This window comes from Coturnix japonica, chromosome 3 (genome assembly GCF_001577835.2).
Source record: "Coturnix japonica isolate 7356 chromosome 3, Coturnix japonica 2.1, whole genome shotgun sequence".
In the NCBI taxonomy this organism is placed as follows: domain Eukaryota; kingdom Metazoa; phylum Chordata; class Aves; order Galliformes; family Phasianidae; genus Coturnix; species Coturnix japonica.
This window is the reverse complement of record NC_029518.1, coordinates 71,355,325-71,370,912: the sequence shown is the minus strand read 5'-3', so window position 1 is coordinate 71,370,912 and position 15,588 is coordinate 71,355,325. Positions and strand designations below refer to the sequence as shown.

At 34.4% G+C, this 15,588-nt stretch overlaps 1 protein-coding gene across 4 annotated transcripts in view; it reads right to left on the bottom strand.

The window, feature by feature from the left end:
- Positions 1 to 15,588, bottom strand: part of IBTK (inhibitor of Bruton tyrosine kinase) — a 53,450-nt gene that overhangs the window by 22,995 nt on the left and 14,867 nt on the right. For 3 of the 4 annotated variants that reach the window (XM_015859009.2, XM_015859006.2, XM_015859007.2), the window contains 13 exons: positions 15,092 to 15,262; positions 13,770 to 13,887; positions 12,096 to 12,276; positions 10,821 to 10,944; positions 8,877 to 9,054; positions 7,620 to 7,797; positions 6,238 to 6,834; positions 5,318 to 5,404; positions 4,294 to 4,376; positions 4,157 to 4,194; positions 2,242 to 2,338; positions 1,762 to 1,863; positions 817 to 934 (listed from right to left, as the gene is read on the bottom strand). In XM_015859009.2, the coding sequence (XP_015714495.1) occupies positions 817 to 934; positions 1,762 to 1,863; positions 2,242 to 2,338; positions 4,157 to 4,194; positions 4,294 to 4,376; positions 5,318 to 5,404; positions 6,238 to 6,834; positions 7,620 to 7,797; positions 8,877 to 9,054; positions 10,821 to 10,944; positions 12,096 to 12,276; positions 13,770 to 13,887; positions 15,092 to 15,262 (2,072 nt within the window). The remainder of the gene's footprint in view (positions 1 to 816; positions 935 to 1,761; positions 1,864 to 2,241; positions 2,339 to 4,156; positions 4,195 to 4,293; positions 4,377 to 5,317; positions 5,405 to 6,237; positions 6,835 to 7,619; positions 7,798 to 8,876; positions 9,055 to 10,820; positions 10,945 to 12,095; positions 12,277 to 13,769; positions 13,888 to 15,091; positions 15,263 to 15,588) is intronic. The other variant, XM_015859008.2, reaches the window with a different exon arrangement.

Genomic DNA, 15,588 nt, shown 5'->3' with positions numbered 1-15,588 from the left:
TAAAAACTCCTGTTGATAAAAGCCTAGGAAAGCAGAGAAGAATGGTAATAAAGAAGAATTTATGTATAAGCCTTTCCTAGAAAAGAAGATCAATGAGCTTACCCTGAGAAGATATTATTTACTCTGGAAGTAACTCAAAGTCCTCTATGAAAGCAGTGACAGAAAACACCTTTAACCTCACAGGAGTCTAGCTGAATATTTATGGAAAGCAACAGTAAATCATCTGTTGAGCCTTCACTGCAGACAGTTAAAGCAAATACACTATCAGAAGACGCAGGCCCATCCTTTTCAACACCATCTAGTGGGTGGCAGGGGAGTTAGAAACAGACAAGCTTTAAGGTCCCTTCCAACTCAAGCCATTCTATGATTCATTCTACAGTTCTCAGAAAACACACCAGCTATAATTAACTTACTCAATGTAAATTCAGTTAGCACAGTAAATATCACATGTATAAAAACAAAACAACAAAAAAAAAATCAGAAAAAATGCACACACAATTTTATGCATCTTTAAAAACAATGTGAAAAACACTGAACAAGATCAGGCTTAAGGTCAAAGAACATTAAATTCAAGAGAAGATTAACCCTTAACTCAAGCTTTTCAAGCCAGATTGGAACAGCTGTAGGATGGAATGTGTATAATATGTACATGTATGCAACTACTTTCTTTCTCCAGATGTGGCAAAAATGATCTTCTCTTTAACACAGCAGCACTCAGCTGTACTTTAGCTGCTCCTATTACTTCCAACAAATCTGCCCTTTCTGGAATATTTGACTTTAGCGACAATACATAAGCTCATCTGCATCCCTCCTTACCTTGTTTCAAGCAAAGCTGCCATATTGAGTCCTATGAACTGCAGGCAGGACAGTTTTAACTGTTCAGCATTATACATCGCTGAGAACTCCAGCAACTCAGCAGCATTCTTTAAAGTTACTGCAGAGAAAACACAACAAACTAGTAAAAAACCTCATGTAGAAATGTTTAAGACTTACTGCATAGCATTAACTACAGCAGGCTCCACATAACTACACAGCAGCATGAACACAACAGCTCGTTCAGAAAAACAGAAAGCTCCTACCTACAGATACTTCAGTTTCAGTTTATTGAAACTCAGCAGATCAAAACAAAGAGGAAAAATAAAGCTAATAATTACAAGTTTCATTAATTAAAGAGAAATAAGAGAAAGAAAAGAAGTGAGAGGGGAAAAAAAATCAAGAAATGACAAGTAAAATTTTATGCTGACATTGCATATGAATCTGAGCAATAATATATAGTGCTTTCTAGAAAAGGCAACCTTTGTATCCATGTAGAAAGAGCACCGTATCAAACAAACAACGGAATTACTAGCAGAACTCAATACAAGGACGGAAATAGGACAAAATTAATTCAGTGTTTCCATTTTAATAGCAGGAAGTTTTAATTTAATAAACAGCAAACAAAAATTGGTACAAATAAAGGTTTGATGATATTTAGGTTTATTTTTATTTTTTATTAAAGAGGACGAAGAAAAGAGAAGAAAAGGAAACATAGAGAAGAAAAGGAAGCATAATGAAAGAAGGATTATGGTAATCTAGATCATCCCCTTGCCAAGAAAAAGCAATTGTAAACAGTTGTGTGATTAACAGCAGAAGGTAACAAGTACAAAGGAATTAACAAGTAATTCTGTGCAGAGATACAGAAGAAAAGGCAATAACATTAACATCTAAAAGAAAAGTATATTTTAATTTCTAGAACACTGTAATAGAAATGGCAGAACTCACATTTTTCTGCAATGGCTACTTCACATATCTCTTTGAGCCTGGATATAAGAAGTTGGTCTGCTACCACAAGAACATTGCATATGAATTCCACATTTTGAGAATCTGGAAAACAAAGCATCACATAAGTGAATCATTTAAGCAATTGTTACACACAGCTCTTCTGCAAGATTTTAACAGGGGACAAATGTACTGGCTCTGCAAATTCTGATGGAAGCTCACAGTACAAGGAATAGCTTATAGAAGAGTAAAAGAAGTGATTTTGCATATTTATTTTTAAGACAGAGAGGGAAGAGGAAAACAGAGTTTGACAAACAGAAAAGAAGTACAAAAAACCATGGGATAAGAAGCCTCAAAATCTAAAGTTACACCAATTTGGATTTTCTAGATGAAGACATAACACAAGCATGCTAACTATGGAAATGACTTTAAAGAATACATATAAAACTTGCAGGACCTACTGTTGAGCTGAAAATACATTACCTTTTATTGCAAGAGCTTCGTCCGTATACAGGTAATCTACTATTATCTGCAGAATGTCAGAATGTATTGGCATTTCCAGAGCAGAACAAGACGAAGACTAAAAAGCAAAAGGAAGGGAAATAAAGAAGTTGATTACTTAGAAGAAAATAAATAATTAAGAAAGTGATTGTATTTAGCAAATCGTATTTGAGCATCTGACAACAGCTGTCCTAATTTTAGGAACTGATCGCAATAAAACAATAAAAGTCTTGCCAAACTTCTAAATAAACAGCCATGAAACAGTTCAGTGTTTCTTCAATTTGATGATCTTCTCTAAAAACTGTCCTTAAAAATAATATTTACCCAGAATTGTTTAAAAGCAAAGCATGGAACTCCTTTCCTCTCAGTACAGAATGTTTAGTGAGATTACAAGTTTTCCCATTTAAGAATAAAACTGAAAGGTTAATTTAGCCTTTACTGTTAACCCTAGAGAAAACAGGGTCATCAACAATCACTACATTTGAAGAATCATCCTAACCACTAAGGTAAGCACCAACCACTGAAGTAACTGTCATCATTCAAATGTACACAGCGTCACTGTACTGACACATCACCCAACTTAGCCTTAAAGTCTTACAGAAATTGACATTTTCATATAACATATAGAGTCCTTGATTCAGAAAATATTTACCTTTGAATGTTTTACTTACTTACGAATATTGTACACTTCAAATATACTTACAAAATAACAGACTGACAATCTACACATAACAAATATAGCTATAACTAATATCATAGTATCATAGTCTCATGCAGGTTGGAAGGGACCTTAGAGATCATTGAGTCCAGCCCCCAGGATTCGAGCCTCCTGTGTAACAAAGCAGCACTTCTACCACTTGCACCACAGGGGATTCGAGCCCGGGCCCCAGTGTTGCAAAGTGGCATTCCTACCACTGCGCCACCGGGGCACACATAAATATAAATGGATACTCAACAATTCAATTTTTAATTTTTATTTTAATTACTCAGCTTTGTGTTTCAGATACGTTTTCTTGTGGATGACTGAAGAAAAGGCAGTAGAGTAACTTAAAGAATTGGAAAAATGTTGTTACTCAGCAACAAGAGCTGCCAGTATTTTGCCAATTTACATCTCGAAAAAAAAAAAAAAAAAAAAAAAAAAAAAAAGCTATGTGAAGTTGAGAAAACTTGCAAACATTTTAGCTTCCAGTCTCTAAAAAACAGCCATTTACATCTTTCCCCTTGTTCATTAATTATAATTAATGGCATTCAGGTTCTGAAACAGAGGCATCTAAATGAATTCTCAATGTCAAAGAACACAAAATCAAAGAAATATCAGGGTTGGAAAAGATCTCCAAGATCATCTAACATCCAGGTGTACATCCAGCAAAAAGGAATCAAGATAAACAGAAAACCTACACCTTTTGAAACAGCAACTGAGGACTAATTGTAATAGCCTTAATAGTGAAAGTCAAATAGAGATACTGCACATTAACTTCTGATTCTACAGTACCTTTCAATCAGTACCTACGAGTACAGCATTTTATTGAAACTGTAAGATCTTGTACAGAAAACGAATGATAATACATCCAAAGGCATCAGTATCCTCCAAGAACAGGCCAGCATCAACCCATGAACTAGCTCAAAATAAACTGCCGAAAAAATAACTATCTCCTCTGATATTCAATCTTTGATTTATTCTTCTCATACAATACAGAATCTCAATATATAGAGTAACTAAATCTCAGTTACTGAGTAGCTAAAAATAGTTGTTTTCTTACAAACAGGATCCACGAATTCAACCTTCTTTCTTCTCCAATATTTAGGGACCATTATTGCAGGAAGAATTAAAAAGCTGTCCCTTACTTGCTGTCATAAAAATGTACCACTAGACATTTTTGTTTATCGGTAAGCTTACCTCAATCCACGAGCTGCTTAACATGCTGTGAAAATAATCTGTAAAGAAAGGCATTTCAGTTCAAGATCCAATAAAAATCCAGTTTAAAAAAAGACAAATATTACATATTATATATAAATGTATATACACACACATACCAAGTCTTGCACAAAGCACACACTTATGACAAGGGAATTCCTTTCCATCTGAAGACTTCAATGTCACATCGCAGAGGTATGAACTAGAAGATATTTAATAGGATCAGAACTTTGACTGTTCATTAGACATGTAAGTTACAGACTCTACAAATACATGCTTCAGCAAGTGAGGACTTAGATTTTAATGTAAAACGAACAAACAAAAACCTAACAGTAAAGGCAAGATAATTTCAAGAGAAGTATTTTTCAGTCCAAAGTACAGTTTCTGAAAGGGCAGACACCCTATCTCAAGATTTTTCTTTCAAAAAGTCACCAATTATTGTTTCAAACAGCTGTGACCAAATAAATTCTGGCTAATTTTAGTCAATCTAAAAGCTTCCATGCTATTCATTATTTTCGTTAAATTAAGCTCCTAGAAGCTTCAACAAATCATTTTAAGAGCAAAGGAATTCAAAACCTATAAAAAATTTACTTTTAAGCGTAATAGCTTTGATTACATCAGCTGACCATTCAAGCCTTTGTGTATAGATATCCCAATTAGATCAATGGAATTAAAGGACAGCCCTTTGATGAAAATGTAAAGAATTTCTTCTACTGAAAGATATTCCTGACTTTTTTTTCCGTTAGAAAAACAATACCATTTTCTTATTTCCACTTAATGTAGTCCTAACGTAACAGCAAGCTTACTTGCAAGAGATTTAACTGCCTTTGACTGAACTACCCTGACAATTTCCCCTGGCATTAGCATTCTAGTTAATCTGTAGAACAAACTGATGCACAGTAAGAAGTATACTATATACATACTATACATAATCCATCTCAGACCACTAATTCATATATCGCTACATGAAGATCTACAAAGAAAATTAATAAATGTCAGTTGTGAAAGGAATAAGGGTACACCAGATGCTAAAATACAGCTGATAAAACTTAGCCCACACTTAACAGACAATGAGATGCCAAAAAGAAAGAACAAGATAGCAGATGTGAGGAAAGTTGTGTGAAAGCATGTAAAAAAGTTTACCATTTTTTCTGATTAAACTTCATTTTGTTCCCATTCTTCCTGTTGACAACATTAATTTTTCCATTTTCTAACCTGACTCCATCCAATCTGCAAATCATTAACATCAGTAATAAACAGTACAATCAGTATGGAGTTCAAACCATTAAGAAAAAGTTTCAAGAAGTAATAACATTTCAGTTCATTCACCCTATAAAACTGAAAACTAATTCCATCTGTCATGGAAAACCACAAAAGGCCAGTTGCAAAATATACCTGAAATTCATTCTACATCTTTGGTATCTGTTTATTTTAATGAAAGCTGTACTGTCATACTGAAGGCTGAAGTCCAACATAACAGAATCAAAAATCTAGAAGTTACAGATTCTACTACCAGGCAATTATCTGAGCAATGACAGTGCTGTGGAAGAGATACACATTTCAGCACAGGCTTTTTAACATCCTAATTTAGGAAGGCTTGTGAATTGGAATAGTAAAGATACAAGAGCACTTCTCATGGAAGAGGCAATGTACTTCCAACAGGGTGCTTTATCATGGCAACTTTAATCAGAAATTTTATTTTTAGCAGTAGATTCACATATTTTCTGATTAATTTAAGTATTTGTGGAAAAATCACCTGCCCTGAAGTAGCTCATTACCTTCACTGAAACAAAAAGATAAATGTGGGAAATAATGACTAACACAATTCTACGTATTCCAAGTGTTTGCTCATTTCCATTAATTTCACCATTAAGAGCATATCAGTTTAATAGGAATTTAGATGTTTAGTATGAAGCAACACAAGATTTTAAAGCTTTTATACTTGAAAAAGGCAGATTTAGCAAACCTAACTGATCTTTCTTCCCTTTTAATAAGAAGCTAACACAAACAAAAACTCTCCGTGAAGAACTTGCCAGAATATTAATTCATTTACTCTCACCTACCTTCCACTTAAATTGCTGAGTCCAAATTTTTTTGCAGCACTTTGCAGCATTTTTATGAGGTTAGCTTCTTCACCTACAGTTTTGTTTTTTTTAGATTTGTTCTTTTGCTTTTCATTTAGAACTTGCACTTGATTATTTCTGTAAATTTCAAATGCAGACTTCCGATTAACATCTTCATTGAAACTCATTTTGTTCAGGTTAGAAATTAAAGTATCTTGATACTCTTCTGATTTTTCTTTATGTAGGAGTTTTGGTTTGTAACCATGAGTCAGAAGATCACAAGTATCAGTGTATATGAACTGCAGGAGGTATGCAAACAGATCTGGATGAACTTTCTCTATTACATACAGATCGCATCCAACAGCATCTTCATCTTTACGGTAGACATCTGGCGTTTCTAGCTGACTATCACTGGAAACAAACAGTTTCTTAAAGAAGTCAGAGCGTACAGCCAAGATGTATTTGTGCACAGCGTAAGTTCTGGTGCCAATCTGAAGAGTCACATCATGGATGCTGTCCATTTCATCTGTTTCATCTAAGAGCTTGCCAAAATCCTCTCCAAAACTTGATAGTGATACACTTGGAATTTCATAAAGACTAGAAAAAAAAAATTATACCCATAAAAAAAATCCTCTATTTACAAACTCAATGAAAATCTAAACAGTATGCTTAGTGATTAGAGTAGGGCAGCCTCCTTTTTCCTCTTACAGTGCTGAACTACTTAGAATTTTGGGTTCTGTTTTTTAAAGAAAGAGGTAATACTATGCTACTTAGACAATTAAACCACATGCATAAGATCTGTCATATCAAATACATATTGGAATATCAGATACAGCACTTTAGTCTATATAATTAAGCCCACAAGACATATTTTTTCAGATCTTCATTTCATTTTTCCAAAAAGAAAGCACAAACATTTTCTATATTTCATATCACAACTAAAAGCAATAAGAAAAAAGGTGATATTTACTCCTGTATCAGACATACTGAAAACTATTAAGAGAACATCATTCAGTGGTCTTCTATTTTACATTCAACATCTTTTTCCCCAAAGATCCACTTTTCACTTTCATTTAAAAGTTGATTACTGATGACTACTGAGGTAATGAGTTTCTACAGCATTTACACTCAGACTGTATTAAGAAATGGATTGCAAATTCTTGCCTTAAACACTTCATCTAAAAATACTATCCTAATTAATCAAAGACATCTCTCCTTACTAATTTGTTAGTTATTAGCTGTGCTATGCAAGTGCTATTTTCTGGCAGTATGGATAACTATATATGACTTCTACGCGTGTGGAAAATGGACTTTTCTGAAAAGCAGAATAATTTGTTATCACATGCACAAACACACAGAAAAAATGATGTTTGTTGATATACCTTGTTTTAGGGTCTGACTGTAAAACAGCAAAATTGCATCCATTAGGATCTGTGGCGATACTAACAGCTCGGTGGACAAAAGCAAGTTTCTGAAGTCGAATTCTTTCATACACATTGTTTGTGTCATATGAAAGAGACATTTCAGTGGAAGCATTTGGAAGGCTTGATACTAGCTCTGCTAAAAACACAAAAAAGCAAAAAGGTCAAGCTAATTAAATTGAACTGATTAAAAAATGTTAAGATTTATGTCTTCAAGTCCACTGATGCAGTCAGTAATGAAGTTTAGATTATGCTGATGATTTCAGCTCACTTAGCACCACTGAAACTTTCAAAAGAAAGAAAGGAAAAATCCACACAGAAGCTCTCATTCATTCCAAAAGACTCACAAATGATGACTAAACATTCACCTAGTCAACAGATCTGAATTCTGAAGTTTCCTAAAACATACTAAAGTTGCAAAAATAACACCAATGAGCAGAAACAGTGTGCTTATAGATACATACCAGCATCAGGACAAGGAACAAGAAAATGACATGCACTCAGGAGCTACTGTACAATACATCAAATAAAAGCAAGTAGTAAAAGAGCAAACCTAGTATGCAACTTTGCAATGATCAGGAGGAAAGTTTTTTGCTGTCAAAGATTAAGTCCATTTCAGCATAACTATTAGGATGTAATCTAGATATCAGAAGCAGAACTGCAACATACAGTTGTAAAACACAAACACAGCCCAGATTGGTAGTAACTCCACTTCTACTTATAAATTTTTATGGCACTCCTATAAACAGAGCCAACACTTCAAACTAAAAACCTGTCCTATGGTAGAGAGGGATCTTCTCAACCAAAAATCAATCCATCAGCAACGTGAGCCAAGTTAATAAGAAAGAAATTGCTCTGGATACCATATTATGCCCAGGTCTGGGAAATGAAGTAAGATTTCCCTAACTAAGCAGTACAAGCAAGTACATCTCTTTCTGTTCAATACCATTTTTCTAGGATTGGTCATTTAATATGTGACAAAATTGCTATGCTGGGCATTTGTGCTACTACTGCTCTTCAGAAGTAGTTTTCTTCCCAGAAATCTCTGATGTTAACCAAAAAGGAAATAAAATACTGCTGGTCAGTGTACCAACCATTAGCCATAGAGAAAACTCACTACATAATACTATTAGATCAAGCAGCATAAAACAAGTATTGCAAAGGTCCAATTAATCCTTTATATTCTAATACTTAAAAAATAATAAAGTAATTACCAACCTTTCTTCTCTTGCATTTTTCTTCCTTCCTCTAGCCACTTGCCAGTAAAGGCTTCACCATCCTGTGTGACAAACATCATTTCATTCCTACTTAAAGCAACATCAGACATGAAGACTTGTCGGCCGTATACCCAACGACATTGCTTCATGGAATTACTGGATGACTTCCAGCAAAAAATCTGTAATATCAGCAAAAGTATTTTTCAGAGAAATCATATGAAAGCAGTACTGTATTTTTTAAACATAAGAATGTTGTCATTCCAAAGTCACATATGAAAGGAGAAGGACATTCTTCTAAATCTTATCCTAAAAAAATAAAAACATCTATTAAAAAAGAACCCATGTGTTAAATAGGGAAAATTATGATACTGAAATCCATTTGCTCATAATGAGCATTTGAAAAGCTTCTCTGAATATTCAAACATCTTTGTAACTGTCATCTATATGGCAGGTTTTACTTACATTCCAATAAGGACAGAAAAAAGTATCAAAGTCAAGTCAAGCAACAAGACTGACCCAGTTGATTTACAAATCTGTACAACTGATTTACAAGTTAGGTCAAATTCAAAACAAGAGCACAGAAAAAATGCTAATCACATGACTAAAATCCTAAGCTTCTTTGTACCATCCAAGGTTCTGCAGATGCAGGCCATAACCAAACATAAACATGGGAACATACAACATAAATGTGAATACATACACACAAGCATACAGATAAATTTATGCCTTCATATGTACACACATACACATAATATATGGTACACATTGGTAAGATTCCCTCTAAGTCTTCTCTTAGCTGAAAAAACAACAATCAAGCTATACCAGGAGTTGCTAACTGAGGAAACACAAGTGTTTCCTCAGTTAGATCCTCTCAGATACCCCATTTCTCAGTCTAAAGCATCTCTCTCCTTTTCAGAGTCTAAAGCACAAATCCCAGTATATGCCAGTATTCAGCATGGCAAGATATGCAGTGCAGGTTGACACAAAAAGGAAGATAAGTAGTTTTTTGTGCCAAAGTATTACCCCAAAGATGCTGAAGAGACTCTACCAATACCACAGATACTAGAGAATAAACCTCATAACAGGACTGAAGCACAAGTTTATGACCTCCGAGGCAGCTAATGACCTAACAAATATGATCTGCTCAATCAAATGCAAGGAAAGAAAGGGAAATACCTACACTGATCACTATTTTGATACACAGTTTTTAACGTTCTTTAAGGCAGCATTTCGATAACAAAATGTTTTTGTAAGCACCACTAGGTGGCACTGAAGGCTAAGGTCTCCCAGTGAACAGACCTAGGCTAGGAAAGGCTGGCAGAGTATTCTGAAGGAGCCTGTGCCAACTGCTCCTCTGTGAGAGGAGGAAGAGAATAAGACAAAATAAATCCACCATAACATCACAGATCTAAGACGACACTGTTTACATACAGCTACAAATCCTTAGTTATTCACAGAGCTTAGCTGCAACTTTTCTGAGACTGTTTCTGGAGGGCGCAAAGGTGACGAGGGAGGTGAGGTAAGAGAAGATAGAAGACAAGAACCACGTACGCCCTAACTTCTTTTGTATGCAAAAGAAAAACAGTTTCAATCTCCATTAAAAGGCTATTAGATGTTCACAGATTTAAAAATGAAGTACTGTAGATCACTCCAGTAGTTTTCCCATAGCTTTTTAATATATTATAGAAGAACACATCACTAACAGCACTACGCAAAGGAATTGTGCATCCTCTAGGACTGATTTTTTTACTGTCAACTTAAGTTTATAGTAAAACAGTAAAGTATAGTTATTTAGTATTGTAGCATGCATTTTATCTTCCTTTCCAAGGTAAGTCCTATTTTGATTTCTTTAACCAGAGGTTCACCAAGGGAGCGTAAACGGTTTCATACTTATTATTCAGTAAGCAGTTTGCTGTAAAATTGGTACTTTAGAAACATAACTTACTCTTCCAGCTTCATCCAGTGCTAAAATGCAGATCTTCTGACCCCCATTTTCTTTAAGATGCTGGGTGTCTACCTTGTATTCCAAATAGCCCCCATTAACTAGAACTTTTTTAAGGTTCAGCTGTCTGGAAGAACACAAAAGGTTATAGTAGTATTTTTTCCATCACAAACAAATCTTGCTTCTAAGACCAAATTATATCTACCATTTAGATAAGTAATAAAAAAAAAAAAAAAAAAAAAAAAAAAGCACAGCTAAAATAGTAACACTGACGAGCTACCTAAATGTAGCTATCTGCTGGCATAACTAACATAACTGCTAATCATATTTTATTAGTAGACTGCACAGACCTATTTTGTATTTTAAAAAGTCACAGCATATTCATGTTTTCTTTTCATGATTAAAAAATTGCTTTAATCTTCAGAACCACATACATTTCAGTTTTAATTTTGTTTAGCAGTTTATAGTAAAAGACCTTTTGCCCTTTTATTCCAGGAGTTTCTCAACCTCCCTCCAATCTAACTGCTTAAAGCCATGGAAGATAACAGTTTCCAGTTTCTTAGTGTAAGAATGGTTATTTAACGATAGAGAACAGAAGTATAAATAGTAATCCCTAAGCTAATGAATACTGGTAGTATTTCAAAGGTAGCTGAAAAGATAACTGGAAGCTGTTGAAAAAACGTATTACCTCTTCTGATCTGTTCATGAAAACTATCAGAGAGAATGAGATTAATTAACTTAATTATAATTTATGAGTCATAGGCCCAGTTTCTTCAACAGGTTTTACATACAGGTTTTAGCACATGGACCAGGTGGTACCACGAGGTCCTTATTCCAACCTAAATTACTCTATGCAGCATGCTATTTCCACATGTTCTTTATGAAATTCAGAGCCACATTGACTGACTCAAAAACAGAACAAAGCAGGACATCCTCAACATCTCTACCCAGATACATTTAAACAAACTGAAATCAGAAAATGAACAAAAAATTACCAGTTTCAAAATTAAGCCTGCAGCATGAAATATTTTTTCCTACTGTTTTGTTTAAAATATCCTTAGTAAACAATGAATGGCATTCGGCCCCATCTAACAACAAAACAAACTCAAAAAAGTTGCTGCAGTTCATATGACAACTGAGAATGAAGAAAACTCAGAGTAGTGCTGTACTAGTCTTACTTTATACACAAAACTGTGTATAATAATTCTACTGCAAGTAGAAGCCTATAGTGAAACCTTCACCTCAAACTTCATAACAAATTAGAAAAGTAACACATACTTCGAAGCAATCTTTTTGCACTGATAGTCTGCAAGTAAATAAATATCCCCTCTTTCAGTAACACACACTGTAGCACCATCACTTGCAGACACCAGCGACACAGAAACATCTTTATGGTGTAGAGCAGAAACTTGTCGAGGTGCAGTTACACACTTTTCTCCATTAGGATCCAGCAGATAACCTAGAAAATACAACCCACCCCAAAAAAGTATTATTTAACATTCCACACAACTCGATCAAAGAACATATTGCTAACCTACTTTGAAGAACCTTTAAATTCTTTAAGATTTTCTAGGTAGTTAGATAATTCATCTTCAAAGCATTAAGACAGATGCACCACACATACTTGCTAGTTTACCATGAATTCCTGAAAATATTCAAGATCTGACATAAAGTAAAGCACATTCTACAGGGCCAGCTATTTAATAGCATTAGACTATGCAGTAGCATTGCCTTTCATCTCAAAGAAAGAACTTCAATCCAATTGCATTATAGTTCATAACACTAGAAGTATTATATCACTGGAAGGTATTAAACAAGGTTGTCATAGAAATCACTGTAAGTGCATATAAGCACTAAGGTAGGGGACTAAGTTGAAACAAAAGTTGGAGTTGTAAATGTAGGGGCTCAGAAAACTGTAAAACTGAAAACTGTAAAAATGTACACAGCATAACCCTGTGCACTTATATCTGCAACACAAAGGCCTGCAATCCTGTCCTAAATGCACAGCACCACACCCAAATTTCCTGTAGAGGCACAAGGTTTATTTTCACAGTTCTCAGCTGACACAACTACACCACTTATGATCCAAGCTACTGTATTCATATCGTACTGCATTGGGTGGGTCTTATGCATAGCAGAAGAATATCAGTAGCACAAGTAACCACAAAGTAATGTATAAGATAAATGCATACACACATATAAAATAAATATTCATTAGTAAGATGCTTCTCTGACAAAGGTATTTTTATCAGATAACTTTTTACTCTTAAATAGGAACTCAAAGGTGTATAAACCAGATTTCAGAACTGATGCAGACTAACTGTAAGTACCAGAGCTAGCTAAGTTTTGTCTGCATAAAGAACTGTCCAATTACACTATTGCAATATATGTTTATTAAAAAAGACAAACGCAACTAAAGTATCCCATCAATACAACAAATTAGGAAGTTTACATGTTGGTAACATGTTTTAATCAGGTTCTCATGTCAGAATAATACCGAATTAAGTAAAGGTTATGGTAATTAAAAATATATACATATATCTACATTCAGGAAAAGATTTCACTTCAAAAAGTTAGTATATAAAAAATTATGAGTAATTTGTTTATGCTGGACAAATGAGATAGTTCATGATTTATTGAAGACACTATCAGCAAGATCTTGCGTAATTTGTAACACTAACAGTAACATTCTCTATCCTTAACATCTTCTATAACAGAACCACACAAGAAACATAGAAGCTAAGTCAGATCAGCTCCCATCATCTCAAAGTGTAAACATTATGAAAAATATTCTTTTTAAAAAAAAGTGGGGAGGGATGAAATCATCAGATTGGCAAAAAAAAAGAAGAGAAAGCTTTAACCAGGCTTCTGTTGTAGGAAGCAGACAGTAGCTTTAGTATGTGTAACAACTTCTAATGGCTGTGTTTTACTTTCAGAACACTTCTACCTTACCTAGTTGGCCTCCATTCAGCCCCATGGTATACACTGCTTCCTTAGTCCATAGCACTGTATGGAATCTGCCTGCAGCCACTCCAATCACCATTCTACCTTTCAGGTTTTTTGCCTGAACCTAAGCACAAATCCAAAGTACATCTTTAATATTAAGCAGCAAAGAGTGAATTTCACATGTACAAACTTCTGACAACATTTAACTTCTAAAGTCAGTAAGAGTACAGTATTGGCATCAATCCACGTACAGTCTATTAAATAGGGATTATTTCAGAAGTTTGTCAAGTGGGACACTTGTGCATTTATGACCAAAAAAAAGAAAGCTTTTTTGGTCGTCTTTTTATTGTTATTTTGCACTATTTAATCAAAACTAGGATCAAATCCTTAGACGGTCTTCAATCGTAAGATGCAAGGATTGCAAAGCACCTGTGTAATACATGCAAAGAAGACTAGAGTGCTGCAAAGGTGTCATTTAAAGTGTTTCAGTTGGTACGCCCTAATGCTCTAGACACCCTGTAGAACAATATGCAACTAATTTCGGACTTCATATTTAACTTAATCTTGACCATCAAGAACTATCCGGAAAAATCAAAAGAAATACTGTGGATATACAGTTATCATGAAGGGCATCCTACTGTTCCTCTAAAAACTATCCTACTGCACTTTGGCAAATGAGTTTTTCCTACTTTAATATCACTGATAATACAATTTCATTTTTTGGGTTTTTGTTTGTTCTTTTTTACTCCAGATGGAATTTGTTTTCAATGGTAGAACAGTTCTTATTGCCTTTTTAAAAACATTCAGAACAAATTATCAATTGAACATAGAAAAAAAACCTCAAGTTGCTGATGCCGACACCCTCTCCTGAAGGCTCACTAGTTCTTGTTAATTATTTCTTAGCCCTGTTTCTATTCTTTCCAAAGCATCACAACTCCTAAATCATTCGCACTTCCAGCAAAGGATACAACCATCATACTCTTAGATCCAGCATCCAGTGATCCAAAACGTGCCAAGGTCATTAGTCTCAAGTAATACATATCTATTATTATTATTACATCATTTCAGTTACAGAACAGTTAGGAAAAAAAAAAAAAGTTCTTGGAAACTGCAGCTTGTATCATACTTATTGCTACAATCTTTTGTATAGTCCAGGATACAAATAAGAATTTAAGATTCAGATGTACAGTAGCACAGAGTCAAGATTTTATCTGAATTCAGCTTTCATTTCAATGTCAAAAGAATTTCACGTTTCACTTTCTGATAATAGTAATAATAATAATGAAAACAACAAACACAGCCAAGCTTTTGGTTGGCGTTATTCTTACCTGTCTAGGAACACTGCAATTAGCAGGAGGAGGAAGAATACCTAATTGATGGAAAGTATTTAGGCCAAACGTGTAAACACATCCATCTTCTGTTAAAACAACAGTATGATCTTTAGCTGCTGCTATCTGGGAGCAATGGTGGCTACTCAAGCCTTCCACAAGTCTTGGAACCTAAATAAGCACAGAAGTGTTATATTTACCAAAGGCCATATGTATAACAGAAATTCATAACAAAACATTGAAACTACAGATGAAAATGTACATGAACATACAACATATTCATGAACAAATTTACTGTATCCAATCCAATTAGACATTAAAAACACATCCTCTGCTGTCAGTGCAGGCCTGCTCTAAAACCAGTGTGGAAACTGTATCTTGAAGACAACTACACAACTATTAACTTTTACCTTTTTTGTTTTTCTTTTAAAATCATAATGGTTTCTCCCATCCATCCAAATACAGGATAATCTAAAGAAAGTTACAGAGAATAAGGA